The following is a 20080-nucleotide window of genomic DNA, read 5'->3' on the forward strand; positions in this document are numbered from 1 at the left end:
AGAATGACCTGAGGTCATCGAAACAGAACTGTCGACAAGGCTGCTACATGTCTGTGCAGTGTGCTAGGCACCAGACCTTTGTCTAAACTGGATTGAAGAAAGATCAGAATTTGACGAAGTGAAGGAGAGGGTCCAGGTTAGTACAAGTACAAAAGGCACAATAAGCAGTTCATGTGGCATCATAGATATGATTGGTGGAACTAGGATGAGTTGCTTGAATAGTGGCACTGATGCTGATAGGCTATCCTGTCTCAAGAGGTTCCATTCAAGTGCAAAATGGTTAGGTGCCATCCCTATAGGTCCGAGTGAAAGAGGGGCCCCTGGCTGAGGGAGACCTGGTGATCCGGGATCCTCCAAGGTTGGGACATCGACTACCAGGTCAAACTCCTCTCGCACAAGGACTAAGACAAGCCCCTATCACCTTGACTGACTCGTTATTAGCTGATACTGCTTTCCAGTTGGAGTCAAGGTCTGTCCAGATCTGAGTGATTTTATCTGTGAAAAACCTATTAAAATCCTCAGCAGTGTCCTGCAAGGGTTTGTCAGCCCTCCCCTGATTAGGGAGGGAGCAAATCACCTTAAGCAGGGTGGCTGGGTGGGATTCTGCAGATGCAATCGGGCAACATGATATGCACATCTTGTCACCCTGAGCACCACTTTATAAGTCTTAATATGAGCACTTACAAGTGTTCGGTTGGATTCAGATTTATTTTTCCTCCAACACTTCTCTAGACACCTCTTCTGGTGTTTCATCCCGCAGAGTTCCTCAGTGAACCAAGGAGATCTCCAGGGTCTACTTCCACAGAGAGGTCCCAAAGGTACAATCCAGTCTAGAGCCTTTGCCGCTGCTGTATTTTAGGCAGTAGCAAGGGACTCTGCCAAACTGGGTACAAGTGAATCCAGTAAAACCCCAAGCACCTTCTGAGATCCCTCTGGGTCCATCAGGCACCTAGGGCAGAACCACCTAATCAGTTCCACCTTCCAATGGGGGAGGATTGGAGCCTTAAAATCAGGCTGTAGCAGAAAATGCATCTGATCAGGACAAAGGCAAGGTATCTAAACACCTTAATTTCAGATCATTACTCAACTGCTCTGAGAGGAATACCATGTCGGGAGTGTGGCCCCCCCATGAGACGGACCCTGAATTACTTGGGTCAGATCCATGGTTGCCATGGTGGGCATGAATTCCTGTGCCAACCCAGAGGATCCGCTGAGTGACGGTAGATTTAAGTCCCCCAAGACAGAAGTAGGCAAAGTTGGCTCTTCTATGACTTGTGGACTTTAACTCCCAGAATTCCTGAGCCAATCATGCTAGCTCAGGAATTCTGGGAGTTGAAGTCCACATGTCATAGAAGAGCCAACTTTGCCTACCCCTGCCCCAAAATAATAAGTCTGGGGAACTTCACCACCAGCCCGGCTACTTCTTCATGGAGTGCAGGCAGGGCTGTTGACACACAACTGGGAGGCAAGTACATGAACAACAAGCCCACCTGAACCTCTAGGTCTAACTACACAAAGAGCAACTCACAACCCGCTAGGAGTAGCGAGATGGGTTCCCCCAATTAAAAATTAAAATGCTGTGTTAATTATATTCATATGAGACTTACCATAGTTTCATCTTGTGGTATGACTGACCATGAGAGACTGGCACTCGCTGTTGTTAAAGAACCAATGGCACTATTTTTCAGTATCTCTGCAGAATTTGACTTTGATCCATTCCATACCAGGATATTTTCTAAAACAAGAAAAGGTAATATGTAATATATTTCCTGCAGTATTCATTCCATCTATTCAATGTGAGGACAGGGGCCAAGACATAGAAAGCTTAGGGAAGCATATTTCTATCTGGACGATAACACTCGTCCATCATGTTCAAGGAGGACCTTGACATTTAATGGGTTGTGGGCTGTACATGAGGTGTCTGCAGGTGGCTGGTACAGGCAAGAAATGTTCTGCCATATGTTGGGCAGATATGCATAGGCACCATTGTCACAGCATTTGCATTTGCAGCACTGGCTTTGCGGTGTGCTTGCTTCTCTACTGTTCTGAATGTTCTTCAGGCCTCAGATGTCTGGCAGCCTATCCAGATCTATCTATCTGGATACGTCCCTGTCAAATAGCAGACCTGGCCAAAAGGTTTTAAGAGACATAAGGAAAATATAATTTTAAATGTTTCTTCTGTTGCTCTTTATAAAAACCTATGCATGTATATACCATATTTTTTGGTGTAATGCACCTTTTTACCATAAAAAGTGCACCAAAAACTGGTTGCGTCTTATACATCAAATGTGGCTTGAGGGAGGGGAATGGGAGGGGAATTGGGGGGTGGTCAGCAGTAGTGACAGCAGCCTTCCCGTAGTTCCACAGTGGCAGCTTTTCACATGGTTTGGCGGCTGGCAGCAGTTGCCACTACTAAACTGTGCAAAAAGCCGCCACTCCCCGACTATGGGAAGGCTGCTGCCTGACTACGGGAAGGCTGCCGCCACTTTGGGGTCTCCCACTTGCAGCCTCCTATTCTCAGGGATAAAAAGAAAGAAAGACTCGCACTGAATTCAGCAGCGATTTCTCCCAGTGAGCCATGGGCTATTTAAGACTCAGGGCTGCAGATGAGGATAGGCAGCATCTTCCATCCCTACCAATACAACCATCCCCAAAGACCCACAAACTGGTGCTCACTTAGGCGCCAACCTGTTCCTGCAGTAAGTTGGCGCACGAGGGTCCCAAACATACAGCCCCCACTTCCTCCAGGGCACTCAGGTCCTGCCTCCTTTGAGAGCCATGCCAAGTTTTGTCATGGGTAAAGTTGAGCTCCTGTCCTCCATCGTGCAGGCGCCTCTCTTCCTTGGTAGATTCGTCTTGCGGGGAGGGACTGAGAGCGCCCACCTTTCCTTCCCCCTCCCGGCCACCGAGAAGAGCAGCCACCACCTTTGTTGATGGAGGAGAGGAGGCGGCAGCGGCCACACTGGCAGAACAGCCCAGCAGGCCCTTCTCCTCTGTTGCAGCAGGCCCTCCAAGACCTCCCCCCAGCACTTGGGCCGTGCAGATAAGAAAGAGAATGCTCACCCAGCTCGGCTTAGGCAGGGGTGGGCAGGTTCGAGGGTGCTCTGAAGGGAAATATCACCTCAGCAATTGCCACCCCCACCACTGCTGCCTCCGCTTTGCTGCTGGTGTGGGGCTGAGCCACTCACCCAAACCGCTTTTTGGCCTGCTAGGAGGGGTCCTTGGCCGAGGGGGACATCTGGCAGGTCCTGGGAGACGCCCTTTCCCTTAGCAACTTAGTTGCCTTAGCAACTGAGTTTCCTGCTCCCGCTCCTCCAGTGGGGAGGAGAAACCTCTCGGATCCTCCAAAGGGTTTCCGAACGAGAAAGCACAGAGCGGAGGTTCAGACAGTTTATTATACAGGAACTTTTTATCTCTAAGGGAAAGCTATAATTGAGAAAGAGGGAGTCTCAAAAGGTGTTGGGGGAGGCGGGCTGTGGAGAGCATTGGATACTATCAATAATAGCCTGGAGCCCAGTGAGCTTTGGGGGGATGGTTGTTTAGGTGGCCCTTAAAGCAATGGAAGTTTTTACACTTCAGTTTTATTTTTGGCCCCTCACAACTGACCTCTGAGAGAGAAACAATGGAAGAGGTGAAAAACAGAATAAACAAGTCTTGAAAATGAGGTTTTGTTTTTACACTTGTTTTATTTTTGGCCCCTCACAACTGACCTCTGAGAGAGAAACAAAGGAAGAGGGGCAAACGGAATAAAAAATGTCTTGAAAATGAGGTTTTGTTTTTACACTTCTTGCATGGGGACACACATACACATACACATACACAGAGGGAGAAAGAGTTGGAATGGACTCTGTACTGTAGGTCATTTGGTCTAGTGGTCTCCAACATTGGCCCCTTTATGACTTACTTTGCTTGCTTGCTTACTTACATACTTACTTGTTTGTTTGTTTATTTATTGGATTTGTATGCCGCCCCTCTCCGTGGACTTGTGCACTTCAACTCCCAGAGTTCCTCAGCCAGCAAAGAGGTCCCTGGGTAGTGGCAGCATACAAGTCTAATAATAATAATAATAAAAATAACTCTGGGAGTTGTAGTCCACAAGTCTTAAAAGTTGCCAAGGTTGGAGATCCCTGCTCCAGAAACACTCCTTTTAAGGAATATTTTAGGTTTATCATCATCACCAAATATTTCCATGCAATTCAATTGTGAAAATTGGAGTAGTCAAGAGAGAGGTCTTTGAAAACCTCATGGTATAGTAGTAATATTAAGAAACCTCAGCAGGGAACTGTAATTGAAAATGATTCTATCACTAGCCATTTCTGTGACTAAAGGAACAACTAACAAAATGAATTGTCCTCATTTGTTTTTGTTTGCTTGTTTGTTTGAGTTAGGGGTTAGGGGTGCAAGGGTCTTCAAACCTGGCAATTTTAAGGCTTGTGGACTTCAATTCCCATTTCTGAGCTAGCATGACTGGTGGAGAAATTCTGGGAGTTGAAGTCCACAATTCTTGAAGCTGTCAAGTTTGAAGTTTGTAAAAAGTGTATAAGGGTTTAAAAGGTGTACATGGTTTTAAAAAGTATACATGGCTGTAAAAAGTATTCTGCTATACTGGTATTTTATTAAACAATATAATACTACACCATTTGGTTCAGAATACTTTTTTCCTTGTTTTCCTTCTCTAAAATCTAGGTGTGTCTAATATACCAGTGGGTCTTATACACCGAAAAATATGGTACTTTGTATCAAATCAATGCCATGTTTAATCAACACCAAGAGCTTTTAGTATAAAAATGATACCCAGCATGATTCAAAATATATCTGGGAATACACAGTGTGGTTCTGCCAAGTATAGAAAAACTGAGTAGTTCATGAGAAGAATACTTCACTGATGAGTTATTTTTTCATACACCTTGTTTTGCACATAGCTATAAAAGTATTACAAACCAGCTTCTTCCCATGGACATGCCATGGAAGAACACAGCATACATAACCAATTGTCTGTCACAAGGACATTACATGTTTATTCCTGTAAGTATTTACATTTAATAAAGCTTGTGATGACCACATTGGGTTTTGGGTCCTCTTTCTTGGACATCTTTCATAGATATAGTCTACTGCAGGGCTTTTGCACATTAAATAGCAAGGGTAGACTTTGATGAATCAAAAGCAGGAACTCAGAGGAAATCAGATAATGACCTAGACAAATGTTTATCCTGCCATTTCTAACCCATATTATTTTTCTTTTGTCACAGCAGTTATCAAGATGTCTCTTTATTTATCTAATTTTTCTGAGTATCTGTTGTAAATGCCAATCTTCCAATTAGAAATATTTCATACAATTGATTCTTTTGAAATTAATAGCAAAAACTCAATTTTTGACTAGTACATGGCATTTAGTAGTTTAGTATTTTCATCCAGGCTGACACAAATGCTCTGATACTTTTTTATTTTAGTGTGCTCTTAATCATCTAAAATTGAATATACTATTTATTTACTTTTAAAATTATCTTAACATTTATTTTAAAAAATCTGCTGGCACCTGAGATTTCTTCAGTCATTTGACGTTCATAGCAGCAACCACAGCCAAGAATCTGCTTCAAATAGAACAATATAGGCATAGATGAACAAATGTCTTTTAAGTTAAAAATAAAGTTGAAGCAGTTTCTACTCCAAGGAGAAAACTATTTGTCCAGAATTCTGTAAGTGCCATTTGTTCATACTGCACTGTTTGTGATGAAACAAGGAGAGAATTCCAGAAGCAGTGCTTTTTTGCTTGCCTAGTTCTTATTGCCTTAAAACATTCCAATGGTTTGAAACCAAAGCAAACATCACCACAAGATCTTTGTGGCTTTACTTTAAGCAATCTACATAATCAATGCAGTTAGCTCCAGAATTCCAGGTCAACTGTGCAAAAAGACCTTCAAGTCGAAATAGTTGAAAGCATACATAGGCAAGGAAAGAAATATCAACACAGCTTGAAAACAATGTTTTCATTTAAAATGACATATAGTAGATGCTAAATCTAAGAATATGACTCTACTGTAGGAGTTCAAATATATATCTGATTATGTATAGAATCAAAATTTAAAATGCTGAGCCAAATCATACCAGTGTGATCTCTCCTTCCCTCTCACTCTTTTCCTCTCGGCTTCTGGGCAGGTTTGGAAAACTCTGAGTTGATGATGATTTTTAAGTGAGCGATTGCTCACTGCTCAGCTTAGAGGGAACTATGCTGAGATGTAGAGATTTTAAGAACATTTAATATTTAATTAATTGGATTTGTATGCCGCCCCTCTCCGAGGACTTGGGGCAGCTCACGGCATGTACAGAAAAACAAGAAACAGTAATAACAATCCAATTAATAATACATTAAAAACAATCTTTAAAATTCTAATTAAAAAACTATCAATACCATTCATTCAACAACCAAACTAAAACATTCATTGGTCAGGGGGGGAAGATCTAAGGAACCCCAGGTCTGGTGGCAAAGATGAGCTTTTAAACTCTTTCATAAGGAGGGTAGAAGGGGGCAATATGAATCTCCGTGGGGAGCTGATTCCAGAGGGCCAGGGCCTCCACAGAGAAGGCTCTTCCCCTAGGTCCCGCCAGCCAACATGGGGCTTACTTGGTCGACGGGACCCTAAGGAGACCAACTCTGTGGGACCTCACTGGTTGCTGGGATTCGTGCGGCAGAAGGCGGTCTCGGAGATAGTGTGGTCCTATGCCATGTAGGGCTTTATAGGTCATAACCAACACTTTGAATTGTGTCCAGAAATAGATCAGTAGCCAATGCAGTCCGCGGAGTGATGACAAGATATGGGCATGTCTTGAAAGGCTCAAACCTGCTCGTGTGGCTGCATTTTGAATGAGCTGAAGTTTCCGAACACTCTTCAAAGCCCCATGCAGAGAGAATTGCAGTAGTCTAACTTCGAGGTAATAAGTTCCCTGTCCAAATAGGGCTGCAATTGGTGCACCAGGCAGTCCCGGGCAAACGCTCCCCTCGCCACAGCTGAAAGATGGTGTTCTAATATTAGCTGTGGATCAAAGAGGATGCCCAAGTTGTGAACCCTCTCTGGGGGGGATCAATAATTCCACTCCAGGGTGGTGGACAGACAGTTGGATGACCATTTGTCTGAAATGGTATAAGGCAGTGATGGCAAATCTTTTTTCCTTGAGTGCCAAAATAGTGCACGCACATGCTATCGCACATGTGCGCATGCCCACACCCATATTCAATGCCCCCCATGCGCCCCTGCTTCCCCATTTTCTGACTTCTGATGGGCCCAGTAAACCCATTTTTCACCATCCACAGGTTCTAGAGGTTTTCTTGGAGCTTGGGGAGGACAAAAGTGCCCTCTCCTGTCCCTGGAGGCACTCCGTAGGCCCAAAATGCCCTCCCAGTGCCTCTGTGCAATCCAAAAACCAGTTGACAGGCTCCCACATCTGCTCTGGAGCTGAGCTAGGATAATGGCTTGTGTGCCAGCAGATATGGTTCAGCGTGCCACCTGTGGCACCTGTGCCATAAATTCGCCATCATGGGTATAGGGTTTCTTGCTTGAATGGGGAATTGGACTAGAAGACCTCCAAAGTCCCTTCCAACTCTGTTATTCTGATATGATTGCACCCATCCACTCTCTCATGACCCATTGCTCCCAAAATTCTTTGTGGTTTGCAGAAGAGCTGAAAAAGCCCAAACAATTGTTAGAGTGCCACTGGAAGAAAACTGAGAACAAATCCAACTGGACACAAGTCACAGCCACTATTAAGGCAGATATCATGATGGTAAGAGCAGCAAAACAGCACTATTTCTCCAGTCTTGTTGCCTCCACATAGTGTCACCTGATGGCACTGGTCCCTCCTTAGGAAGGAAAGCTCAGACAAACACTCAAGGGACTGCCAAACACCTGATAGGTAAAATTTCTTGGATCTGTTTAGTTTGACATCACATATGGAGCTGGTCCATTATAGACATTCAGGAACAGTTCTGCCTAGTTATTCAGGAACAGTTTGCTTCTGTTGGACCTGAGCAGGGGAGAGCTACTGCCTGGATGGGGGGGAGGGATGCAGTGGTGTAGTAAAAATAGAGCTCCATCCCAGAGCATCCAATTTGCACTGAAAGATGTTGAAAGAAAATGCAGGGCGTCCTGCATAAGTCATGTCCCCAGTATGGTACTAAAAGTTTTGGTAGCCTTTCACTGGACCTGAGGTAATAGATAGGTTCCTTGTAGCTGTTCTTATTAGATCCTTGTCCCTTTTGGCTGGTAAAAGCCTTCAGAGAGCAACTAGCAGGTAGGTCCAGGCAATGATTAGACCATCATGAGGGATGGTCCCGGCATCATTTAAGCATGCTTTGGTCCAGCCACTCCTCAAGAAACCATCACTAGGCCCAAGCTGCCTGCATATTTCCCATACAGGTTATCGCCTCTCCTTTTTTAAGGATAATAATAATAATAATAATAATAATAATAATAATAAATTTTAAATTAATGAAATACGAAGATCTAAAAATCGAGCTGCAACAACTCTGGCATAAGTCCATGAAAGTGGTACCAGTGGTACTTGGCACGTTGGGCGCAGTGCCAAAAGATCTCAGCGGACATTTGAAAACCATTGAAATTGACAAAATCTCCATCTGTCAATTGCAAAAGGCCGCTTTACTGGGATCGGCAAACATAATTCGCTGCTACATCACGCAGTCCTAGGTGCTTGGGAAGCGCCCAACTGGTGATGAAATAAAAAATCCAGCATAGTGATCTCCTTTGCTGTGTTGTACTGACATAATAATAATAATAATAATAATAATAATAATAATAATAATAATAATAATCCCCACTGATGGGTATGCCTTGACGTGGTAGTGGGGTTTGTCTGCTTCAATGAAGCTGAGAGCTGTGCCGGTGGTAGTGTAAACTACTGGTAGGTCTAACCTTGCCGGAGTGGTCAAAGCAGAGGAGCCAGACTAAATGTACCTAACCCATTTAAACTAATGGAGAGACAAAACAAAAAGAAGCCCATTCTGGCTCGGTCGTCGCCCAGGATAAAAAGGACTATGGAACCTGGGCAGCCATCGACAAATGAGCTACAGGAACAAAACAAACAAAGCTTATGAATCAAAAAGTGGCAGAAATTCTCAATGTCAGAGAATCGCACAATCATGAAGTGTTATTATAACTTGGAGCCTGAAAAACGTGAATATCAAAGACGGATGTACCAATTATGAAAACAAGAATATGCAGATTCAAAAATAACGGAACTTCGACTGGCTGATCAGCGACGACTCATAATCAGGAGTCAAATGTTCAGTGAAGTTGAATTAGAAGAAATACAGAAAATTTACAAAATAGAAACACCAAAATCTGATCTGCCACCAGTAGAAGCTCCAATAAGATCTGGAGTCACTGCACAACTGGAACCTGATTAAAATTTGGAAAGACAGCAAGAAGCTGCAGATGAGACACTTGGCACTATGACTCAAAGGCAGCAAGAACTTAAGGACCAAATACTTGCTCATGCAGGGTCCAATGCAGAGCGAAAGAGACTGCCAGCCTTAAAAAACATAAGCAAGAAACGACTTCTCCCACTGATGGAAGATATTAACTCTGCGCTTGCAACTGTCAATGTAACTTCAATTGAAGAACTGAATCAGCTTGCCTACAGTACAGCTGTGATAGTAACTGAAGAACTAGGGTTACTGCAACAGAAATCAATCGGAAAACCAACTGGAAAACCAAAATGGAAAATCAGACTAGAACTGAAAATCAAAAGCTTGAGATCAGATGCAAGTAACTTGAAGAAATTAAGGAGCAGAAATTGAACAATCAGAAGATCAAAGACTATTTAACAAAAAAGTACTGGCTTAGTACAAGAAAGATCAAGGAAGATCTGAAAATTGTAAAGCAGCAGATAACAGCAACAGCCAGGAAAATTGAGCGATATGAATCTAGGATCACCCAGTACAGGCAGAATCAAACATTTCAATCCAACCACAGGCAGTTCTACCAGAACCCGCATCAGCAAACAAATAAGAAAACTGAAAAGCCAGAGGGGAAAATAACAACAAAGTTCTGGAAAGATCTCTGGGAGGTCGAAAAGGACTATAACAGGACTGCTGGGTGGATAAAGGAGTTTGAGAAGGAATTCTCAGGGAGCAATATGCAGCAGCTGGAGATAACACCTGAAATGATTGCAGAAAGAGTGAAGAGGGCAAAGAACTGGACATCCCCTGGCACTGATCAGGTGCATGGTTTTTGGCTGAAATACCTGACCAGCCTGCATATAAAAATGGCTGAATTGTTCAACAAAATGCTGCAGACAGGAAATATCAGTGAATGGCTTACAACTGGCAGAACATATTTAATACAGAAAGACACAGTGAAAGGAGCCATACCAGGAAACTACAGGCCAATAACATGTTTGCCGACCATGCTCAAACTGCTGACAGGTATCATAGCTGACAGAATTCAGGACTACCTAGAAGAAAATGACATCATGCCACTGGAACAAAAGGGCAATAAAAGACGAAGCAGAGGTACGAAAGACCAGCTCCTAATTGATAAAATGATTTCAGAGAACTGTAAGAACAGGAAAACAAATCTATACATGACCTGGATTGACTACAAGAAAGCCTTTGACTCATTGCCACATAGCTGGATCATAAAATGCCTGGAAGTCATTGGAGTCAATGAAAACATAAGGAAATTCATAGAAAAGGCGATGAAATATTGGAAGACTGAGCTTTTTGTTGGGAATGAAAGCTATGGACTGATCAACATAAGAAGGGGCATCTTCCAGGGGGATTCTTTGTCCCCATTGCTATTCATCATTGCTATAATCCCGCTGTCACTCATCTTACAGAAAACAAATCTAGGTTACCAAACTGCTAGAAATTCACCAAAAATTTCACACTTGCTGTATATGGATGACCTGAAGTTGTATGGAAAATCAGAAACTGATATACAGTCACTAACCAACACTGTGCAAATCTTCAGCAATGACATCAGCATGGAGTTTGGCCTGGATAAACGTGCCACAGTGGCACTGAAAAAGGGGAAAATCACTGAAAGTGAGGGCATTGAAATGCCAAATGGTCAAACCATCAAGTGCCACCAGCCAGAAGCCTACAGATACTTGGGCATCTTGCAACTGGATAATATCAAGCATGGCCATGTGAAAACTGTGATCAGCAAAGAGTACATCCAGAGGACAAGAATAATTTTGAAGAGTGAATGGTAGCAACACTATCAAGGCTATAAATACGTGGGCTATACCTGTCATTAGATACACAGCTGGCATAGTGAACTGGAATCAAGCAGAGCTGGACAACCTGGACAGGAAAACCAGAAAATTAATGACGATCCATCATGCACTACATCCCCGCAGTGACGTTGACAGGCTGTATTTACCAAGGAAAATAGGCGGCAGAGGACTTTTGCAAGTGAAGCAGACAGTGGAAGAAGAGAAGCATGCATTAGCTGACTATGTGAAGGAGAGCAAAGAGTCAGCGTTGATGGAGGTCAACAATAGGAAGCTTCTCAAGATGAAGCAAACTAAGGACCAGTACAGAAAAACTGCAACTCAATGTCTTATGGACAGTTGGCGGAACAAAGCATTGCATGGCCAGTTCTTGGAGAAGATTGAAGGCAAAGTGGATAAAGAAAAGACCTGGTCATGGCTTATAAGTGGAACACTCCAAAAGGAGACAGAAGGACTAATACTGGCAGCACAAGAACAGACCATTAGAACAAATGCTGTCAAAGCCAGAATTGAAAAATCAATAGACGATCCAAAGTGCAGACTCTGTAAAGAAACAGATGAAACAATCGATCACATACTCAGCTGCTGCAAAAAGATCGCACAAACTGACTACAAGCATAGATGTGATGCTGTGGCACAGATGACCCACTGGAACTTGTGCCGGAACTACCATTTACCAGTGGCAAAGAACTGGTGGGATCATAAGCCCAAAAAAGTGGTCAAAAATGAGCAAGCAAAACTACTGTGGGACTTCTGACTTCAGACTGACCGAATTCTGAAGCATAACACACCAGGCATCCTGATTGTGGAGAAAAAGAAAGTATGGATCATCGACATCGCAATCCCAGGGGACAACAGAATTGAGGAGAAATTAGCTAGAGAAATTAGTGAAATATGAAGATCTAAAAATCGAGCTGCAACGACTCTGGCATAAACCAGTGAAGGTGTCCCAGTGATACTTGGCACGTTGGGCGCAGTGCCAAAGGATCTCAGCAGACATTTGAAAACCATCGGAATTGACAAAATCTCCATCTGTCAATTGCAAAAGGCTGCTTTACTGGGATCGGCAAACATAATTCGCCGCTACATCACGCAGTCGTAGGTGCTTGGGAAGCACCCGACTGGTGATGAAATATGAAATCCAGCATAGTGATTTCATTTGCTGTGTTGTATTGACATAATAGTAATAATAATAACAATGACAATAACAACAACAACAACAACAACAACAACAATAATAATAATAATTTATTAGATTTGTACTAGGCTCACAACAATAATAAACAGTCTACAAATCCAATATTTAAAAAACAATTTAAAAACCCTTGTAGTAAAATAATCGCACAATCCAATCAAACTATGCACAAACCAAGATAGTTGGGGGATATGTCAATTTCCCCATGCCTGGCTACAAAGATAGGTTTTCAGTAACTTATGAAAGGCAATTCCAGGGGGAATTGATTCCAGAGGGCCGGGGCCACCACAGAGAAGGCTCTTCCCCTGGGTCCCGCCAGATGACATTGTTTAGTCAACGGGATACGGAGAAGGCCAACTCTATGGGACCTAATCGGCTGCTGAGATTTGTCAAGCAGAAGACGGTCCCATAGGTATTCGGGTCCGATGCCATATAGGGCTTTATAACCAACATTTTGAATTCTGACCGGAAACTGATCAGCACCCAGTGCAGACCATGGAGTGTTGAAGAGACGTGGGCAAATCTAGGTAGCCTGCACGATCTGGATTTTCCAAACACTCTTCAAGGGTAACCCCATGTAGAGAGCATTGCAGTAGTCAAACCTCGAGGTGATGAGACATGGGTAACTTTGAGCAGAGGCTCCCTGTCTAAATAGGGCCGCAACTGGTGCACCAGGCAAACCTGGGCAAACGCCCTCCTCCCCACAGCTGAAAGATGGTGCTCTAATATTAGCTGTGGATCGAGGAGGATGCCCAAGTTGCGGACCCTCTCTGAGGGGGTCAATAATTTCTCCCCCAGGGTAATGGACGGACAGATGGAATTGTCCTTGGGAGGCTTAACCCACAGCCACTCCGTCTTGTCAGGGTTGAGTTTGAGCCTGTTGACACCCATCCAGACTCTAACAGCCTCCAGGCACCGGCACATCACTTCCACCGCTTAACTGACTGGACATGGGGTGGAGATATATAACTGGGTATCATCAGCATATTGATGATACCTCCCCCCATGCCCTTGGATGATCTCATCCAGTGGTTTCATGTAGATATTAAACAGCAAGTGTGAGAAGACCAATCCCTGAGGCACCCCACAATGGAGAAACCTAGAGGTCGACCTCTGACCCACACTAACACTGACTGCGATTGACTGGAGAGGTAGGAGTAGAACCACTGTAAAACAGTGCCACCCACCCCCAACCTCTCCAGCTGGCGCAGAAGGATACCATGGTCGATGGTATCGAAAGCTGCTGAGAGGTCAAGAAGTACCAGGACAGAGGACCTGGGCCTGCCAGAGATCATCCATCAGTGCAACCAAACCAGTTTTCATGCTGTAACTGGGCCTGAATCATGACTGTTGAGGGCCTAGATAATTGGCTTCTTCCAAGGACCACTGGAGCTGAAGCGCCACCACCTTCTCAATAACATTCCCCATAAAGAGAGTGGATGATAGTTGTTGAGTATGGCTGGATCCAGGGAAGGTTTTTTGAGGAGGGGGAGCACAAGTGCCTCCTTGTAGGGAGCTGGGAAAGACCCCCTCCCCAAAGAAGCATTGACAATCTTCTGGACCCAGTTCCGTGTCATCTCCCTGCTGTCTGAAACCAGCCAGGAGGGACATGGATCCAGCAAACAGGTGGCAGAACTCACAGCTCCAATGGCCTTGTCCACTTCATCAGGTGTCACCAGGTCAAACTCCTCCCAGATAGGGGGACAAACACGTGCTCCTGTCACCTCAACTGACTCATTATCAGTCGACACTGCTGTCTAATTGGAGTCAAGATTTCTCCGAATCTGACCGATTTTATCAGCAAAAAACGTGTTAAACTCCTCGGCGCTACCCTGCAAGAGCTCCCCAATTCCCCCCTGATTAAGAAGGGAGCAAGTTGCCCTGAACAGAGAGGCTGGGCAGGATTCCGTTGATGCATTCAAGGCCGCATGATACATGCATCTTGCTGCCTTGAGTGCCACTTTGTAAGTCTTAATATGAGCTCTTACAAGTGTTTGATGAGATTCAGATTTACTTTTCCTCCACCGCTTCTCCAGACATCTCTTCTGGCGTTTCAACACCCAGAATTCCTTGGTAAACCAAGGAGCTCTCTGGGGTCTAGTGCCAGAGAGAGGTTGCAACGGCGCAATCTGGTCAACAGCCTCTGCTGCAGCCTTATTCCAGGCCACAGCAAGAGACTCTCCCGAACTATGGATGAGAGTGAATCCGGTAAAACTCCACCGCCTTCTGAAAGCCCTCTGGGTCCATCAGACACCTGGGGTGGAACCACCTATTCAGTTCCGCCTCCCTGCAGGGGAGGATTGGAGCCTTGAAGTCAAGCAACAGCAGAAAATGGTCTGACCATGACAAAGGCAGAACATCTAAGCCCCTTAGTCTCAGACCATCCCTCAGCTGCTCCGAGAGAAATATTATGTTGGGCATATTCCCCCCTTCATGAGTTGGACCCTCAACTACTTGGGTCAGGTTCATGGCTGTCATGGTGGCGATGAACTCCTGTGCTAGCCCAGAGGATTCGCCAAGCGACGGTAAATTCAAGACCTCCAAGACAATGAGCCTGGGGAAATCCACCGCCAGCCCAGCTACCTCCTCAAGCAGCACAGGCAGGGCTGTTGATATGCAGCTGGGAGTCAGATATGTGAGCAACAAGCCCACCTGAACCCCTAGGTCTAGCTTCACAAAGAGGCACTCACAACCCGCAATCTCAGCACCAGCAAGTCTGCATAGGCTAATAGTCTCCTTAGCTATAATAGCCACTCCTCCCCCCCTGCCCTGAGGTCGTGGCTAATGCCATACCTGAAACCCGGCTGGGCATATTTCAGAGAGAGGAACTACTCCCTCTGGGCCCAGCCAGGTTTCAATCACACATACCAGGTCGGCCTCCTCCTCCAGGATCAGATCACGGATAAGAAGAGCCTTGTTTACAACCAACCTGGCATTGAGCAGCAGCAGCCTGAGTCCAGGGCCTAGATTACACTCATCGCCAGAGCCCCGGGTTGAGTCCATGGGGCCAGAACAAGGGATTGCTTTCAAGCAGCATTCCCTCATTCCCCTGAAATGGCCTGCCCCATGTCTCCCACCATATCTGCCTCTCCCCAGCAGCACCAGAATCTTCTGGCCCTCTTCCACTCCAGAGGCAGGTTCCTCCATCCCTCCCGCCTCTACATCGCCAGGCAAACTAACCCAGTCATTCATTCCATGCATCTCATACATACCTTCCATTCGATCCCAAACATCCATCATTAAACTATCCCACAATAAATTAGTTTAAAAATGTATAAAAATTAAAAATGGTTAACCAGCCAATTATTGAAGTTGAACTGAGACAAATATCAATTAATATAAAAATCAGTTCTTAATCACTAGTTCTAAAATCAGTTCTTAAAAGTGGTGTAAAGGTTATTGCATTGCAACTCCAGAGGGCCATAAATGAAATAGATAATGTGGGCACACTTTAGCTGGTTTTCCGGCCTGGTTATAAGACAGAAATGGAATTGACTGTGCTTGTGGATCATCTCTGGTGAGAGTGGATATGGTTTTGCATCCACTTTTGCTCTCCTTGATGTCTTGCCAGTTTTTGATACCATCAACCATGGTATCCTTTTGGGCTAGCCCTGGGGTTAGGGCTAGTGACACAGTACTGCACTGATTTAGTTACCTTCTCCAAGGTCAGTCCTAATTAGTGTTAGTAGAGAATAAAAGGTACCTCCTATGTGGCCTCTTTTATGTGGGATGCTACAGGGTTTGGTATTCTCTCCATTCCTTTTTAACATATGTATGAAATCACTGGGTGAGATCATCCGACTCTGTCATATGAGATAATATTAGTACAGTGGAACCCCGACATAAGAGCTGCTCTACTTAAGAGCAACTCGAGATAAGAGCTGGGAGGGGAGAGATATTTTTGTTCTACTTACAAGCCCAAATTCGAGATACAAGCGCCAAGGAGCTGTCTCCTGAAGCCAAACGCTAACTTCCGCGTTCGGCTTCAGGAGACAGCTGCGAAGCGGCGCGCGTGTTTTAAAAGGTTGCAGCCGGCCTGGGGGGCTCGGGGGGGTGCTTGCAGCTTTCTTTCTTGCTCTTTTTCTTTCTCTCTTTTACCTTCCCTTCCTCTATTTCTTCTTTTCTTTCTCCTTCCCACCTTCCCTCCCTCCCTCCCTTCACTCATTCCTCTCTTACTCTCCCCTTTCATAAGTTTCCTTGCTTCCTTCCTCTGTTCCTGTCCCTTCCCTCTTTCTTTCTTTCTTTCTTTCTTTCTTTCTTGCTCTTTTTCTTTCTCTCTTTTACCTTCCCTTCCTCTATTTCTTCTTTTCTTTCTCCTTCCCACCTTCTTCCCTCCCTCCCTCCCTTCACTCATTCCTCTCTTACTCTCCCCTTTCATAAGTTTCCTTGCTTCCTTCCTCTGTTCCTGTCCCTTCCCTCTTTCCTTCCTTCCTTCCCACCCTCCGTCCATTCATTCACCCATTCCTCTCTTGATCGCTTAAAGCCGGTCCCTGGTGCAAAAAGGGTTGGGGACCTCTGTCCTACAGGATTGGGTGGCAGAGAAGTTGAACATATGTAAATTTAAAAGTTTAAGAAAGTTTACAAGTTAAGTGAAAGAAACTTCATTATTCATTTATATGTACATGTACATTTCTTCATTAAAAACATGTCTTTCTGCATAATTTAGACTAACTTTGTGAGTTTTTTGAGGGCTGGAACCAATTAAAATTATTTACATTAATTCCTATGGGGAAAAGTCGTTCGAGATAAGAGCTGCTCGACTTAAGAGCCCAGGTCCGGAACGAATTAAACTCGTATCTCGAGGTACCACTGTATGCTGATGACATTGGATCAGATTACCTCCGGAACCGCCTGCTACCACACGAATCCCAGCGACCGATAAGGTCCCACAGAGTTGGCCTTCTCCGGGTCCCGCTGACTAAACAATGTCGTTTGGCAGGCCCCAGGGGAAGAGCCTTCTCTGTGGCGGCCCCGGCCCTCTGGAACCAACTCCCCCCTGAGATTAGAATTGCCCCCACCCTCCCTGTCTTTTGTAAACTACTCAAGACTCATTTATACCGCCAGGCATGGGGGAGTTGAGATATTCCTTCCCCCTAGGCCATTACAAGTTATGCATGGTATGTTTGTGTGTATGTTTGGTTTTATGAATAAGGGTTTTTAGTTGTTATATTATTGGATTGTCACACGTTGTTTTTATCATTGTTGTTAGCCGCCCCGAGTCTACGGAGAGGGGCGGCATACAAATCCAATAAATTATTATTATTATTATTATTATGATCCAAATATGCTGCAGCTATCCTTTCTCAGTGTTTAGAATTTTGATGGAGGACAACAACCATCAGCTGAATCTTGACAAGACAGTATGTGTGTGGGTGCAGGGTACCTCAAGATCTAGTGGTTTACCATCTTTAATTCTGGATATGGTTGTAGTACCCCAGTGTACAACCTGAAGTTCTCCTGGACTCATGACTTCTGCTCATAGAGCTGTTGGCAGTCATGCCCAGGAAAACCTTTGCACAACTTTATGGGCAAAGGATCTCCTTTTCATATAAATGTTGCAGCCTTAACTGAATCATGATATGCTGAGCACAATGACTCATATACATCTCTCAGTTGGATTATTGCAATGTAATCTAATGGGGTTACCCTTGAAGAATATTCAAAAGCTACAGCTGTACGGAATGCAGTGGCATGCACAGTTCTGGGGCCTCTAGGGTGGCACATATAACACTGCTGTTATACAAGCTGCATTGTTTATCAGTTTGCTTCCAGGGCCAATACAAAGTGTTGATTATTACCTTTGAAGCCCTACATGCCATGGATCCAGAATATTTGACGAGCCATCTTACTCTAATGGAATTGTCCAACTCCGCTTGCACCAGTGAAAGGGGCCCAAGGAGAAGAACATTTTCCATTGTGATCTTGACCTTGTTGTATACTCTTCCATCAGAGAACTGCTCCCACCCATTTGGCCTTCCAAAGAGCATTAAAACTTGTTTTTGCCAGTGGTTTATGTACTCCAAAGGGGCACTCGTTTCTACGGGTGGTTGATGAGTAAAAAAATATTATTTCCAAACTGCCCATCTTCTTGGTTCCAGTTTTTCTGCATAGTTTAAATTCTTTAATTGCTATTCTATTTATCTTTTTATGTTTTGTAAGCCTCCCAGAGCTGTCTACTGGGGAGATAGTATCTCATATGGATGTAGATAGATAGATAGATAGATAGATAGATAGATAGATAGATAGATAGATAGATAGATAGATAGATAGATAGATAGATAGATAGATTGACAGACACATAGTAGTTAGGTACTATTACCTCATTATTTAAAAAAAATTAAAAGCAAGAATAGCTAAATAACTTGACATCTTCACATGAGCAATGGGGTACATTTAGAACTACAATACATTGATTCAAAATTTTCATTATAGTTCTTTGAATTAATCTAATATCAAAAATAATGCTTTAAATTATATATTCATATATTATTGGCAAAAACACTTTTATAATTTTCTCTCCCAGGTATATGTATAAATATTATTTAAATATTAATGAAACATTAATATTGGTATAATTTGCATTCACTGAGAATCCATGATACCTTTTAATATATTTCAACTAAAACCCACATGAAGGTTTCATCTACTGTGTAGCTAGAAAACTCTAGTCATATGGCAACTACAACTACCGCATGGTCAGTAAGGGACAAAAATGAAAGAAAGAAACCAGCCAACTTTACACACCTGAAGGTAATGCTCCATTCCAGGATGCACTCATTTGGCTTATATTGTGTTGAAGCAAATATAGACATTCTTCCAGGCAACTGAGAGCAGCACCAGAAATAGCTTTAAAAGCAACAAATCTTGATCAAAAGGAAAAAGAGGACCAGAATCTGGAAGGGGTTCAATGCCTTGCATAAGGTTCTTCTGTTGTCCTTCCACTTTGGCCATAATATGCAAATATATATTTTATTTAAATTTATTTAAATACAAAATCTAATTTCACAAAAAGGGAAACTTCCATGGGACTCCATTCTCTGAGTTGCAATATAATGCTATATAATTGGGTAAAAAGTAAAATAAAGTGAAAGCAGACTAATGAATAAGGAAATATGAGTGTCAGGTTGGCTTCACTCAGAATTTAGGAAAAGTAAAACTCAGAGTCCATTTTGAACTTCAAAGTCATCTTTACTAAATCAGAAGTGAATGCATCAAAAGAAAATCAAAATCTGAGGAAAAAGGCATGACAGTTGCCTATTACAAAGTAACCCCAATGCCCTCCCTTGGCAATTCACCCAATCCCCATTGCCCAGGTGGATGCATCTTCACTGGCACATCATACTTTTAGAATGCATGCCACTAACCCATCCCCATTATCACCCCTTCCCAGGAGAAACAAAACTTTCTTGGGCTCCTCCAGAAGACTTCCCCCCTCCCAAATCCCAATACCACCCTCCATTTCTCATGACAGCTGAAGCAAGTTGAGGAATGAAATACAGCGAGGCTAACTTTCAGACCCCCTAGAACAGGAAGGTTAGTCCTAGAAAAGAAAAGGAAGAAAGAACAAACAGAAATAGTAAGGTTATGCATTATGGTTTATTTTGCTCTAAAATGATCAATTTCTTTCCGGGTGTT

General features: G+C 43.7%; 1 protein-coding gene across 1 annotated transcript in view; it reads right to left on the reverse strand.

Moving 5' to 3' along the window:
• Positions 1-19396, reverse strand: part of OSBPL10 (oxysterol binding protein like 10) — a 130302-nt gene extending 110906 nt beyond the window's left edge. The window contains 3 exon segments of the mRNA XM_070729713.1: positions 1608-1735; positions 19190-19297; positions 19300-19396. Coding sequence (XP_070585814.1) covers positions 1608-1735; positions 19190-19297; positions 19300-19396 — 333 coding nt within the window.
• Positions 19397-20080: the final 684 nt, after the last annotated feature.

The sequence above is a fragment of the Erythrolamprus reginae genome, chromosome Z, assembly GCF_031021105.1.
Source record: "Erythrolamprus reginae isolate rEryReg1 chromosome Z, rEryReg1.hap1, whole genome shotgun sequence".
NCBI classification, from domain to species: domain Eukaryota; kingdom Metazoa; phylum Chordata; class Lepidosauria; order Squamata; family Dipsadidae; genus Erythrolamprus; species Erythrolamprus reginae.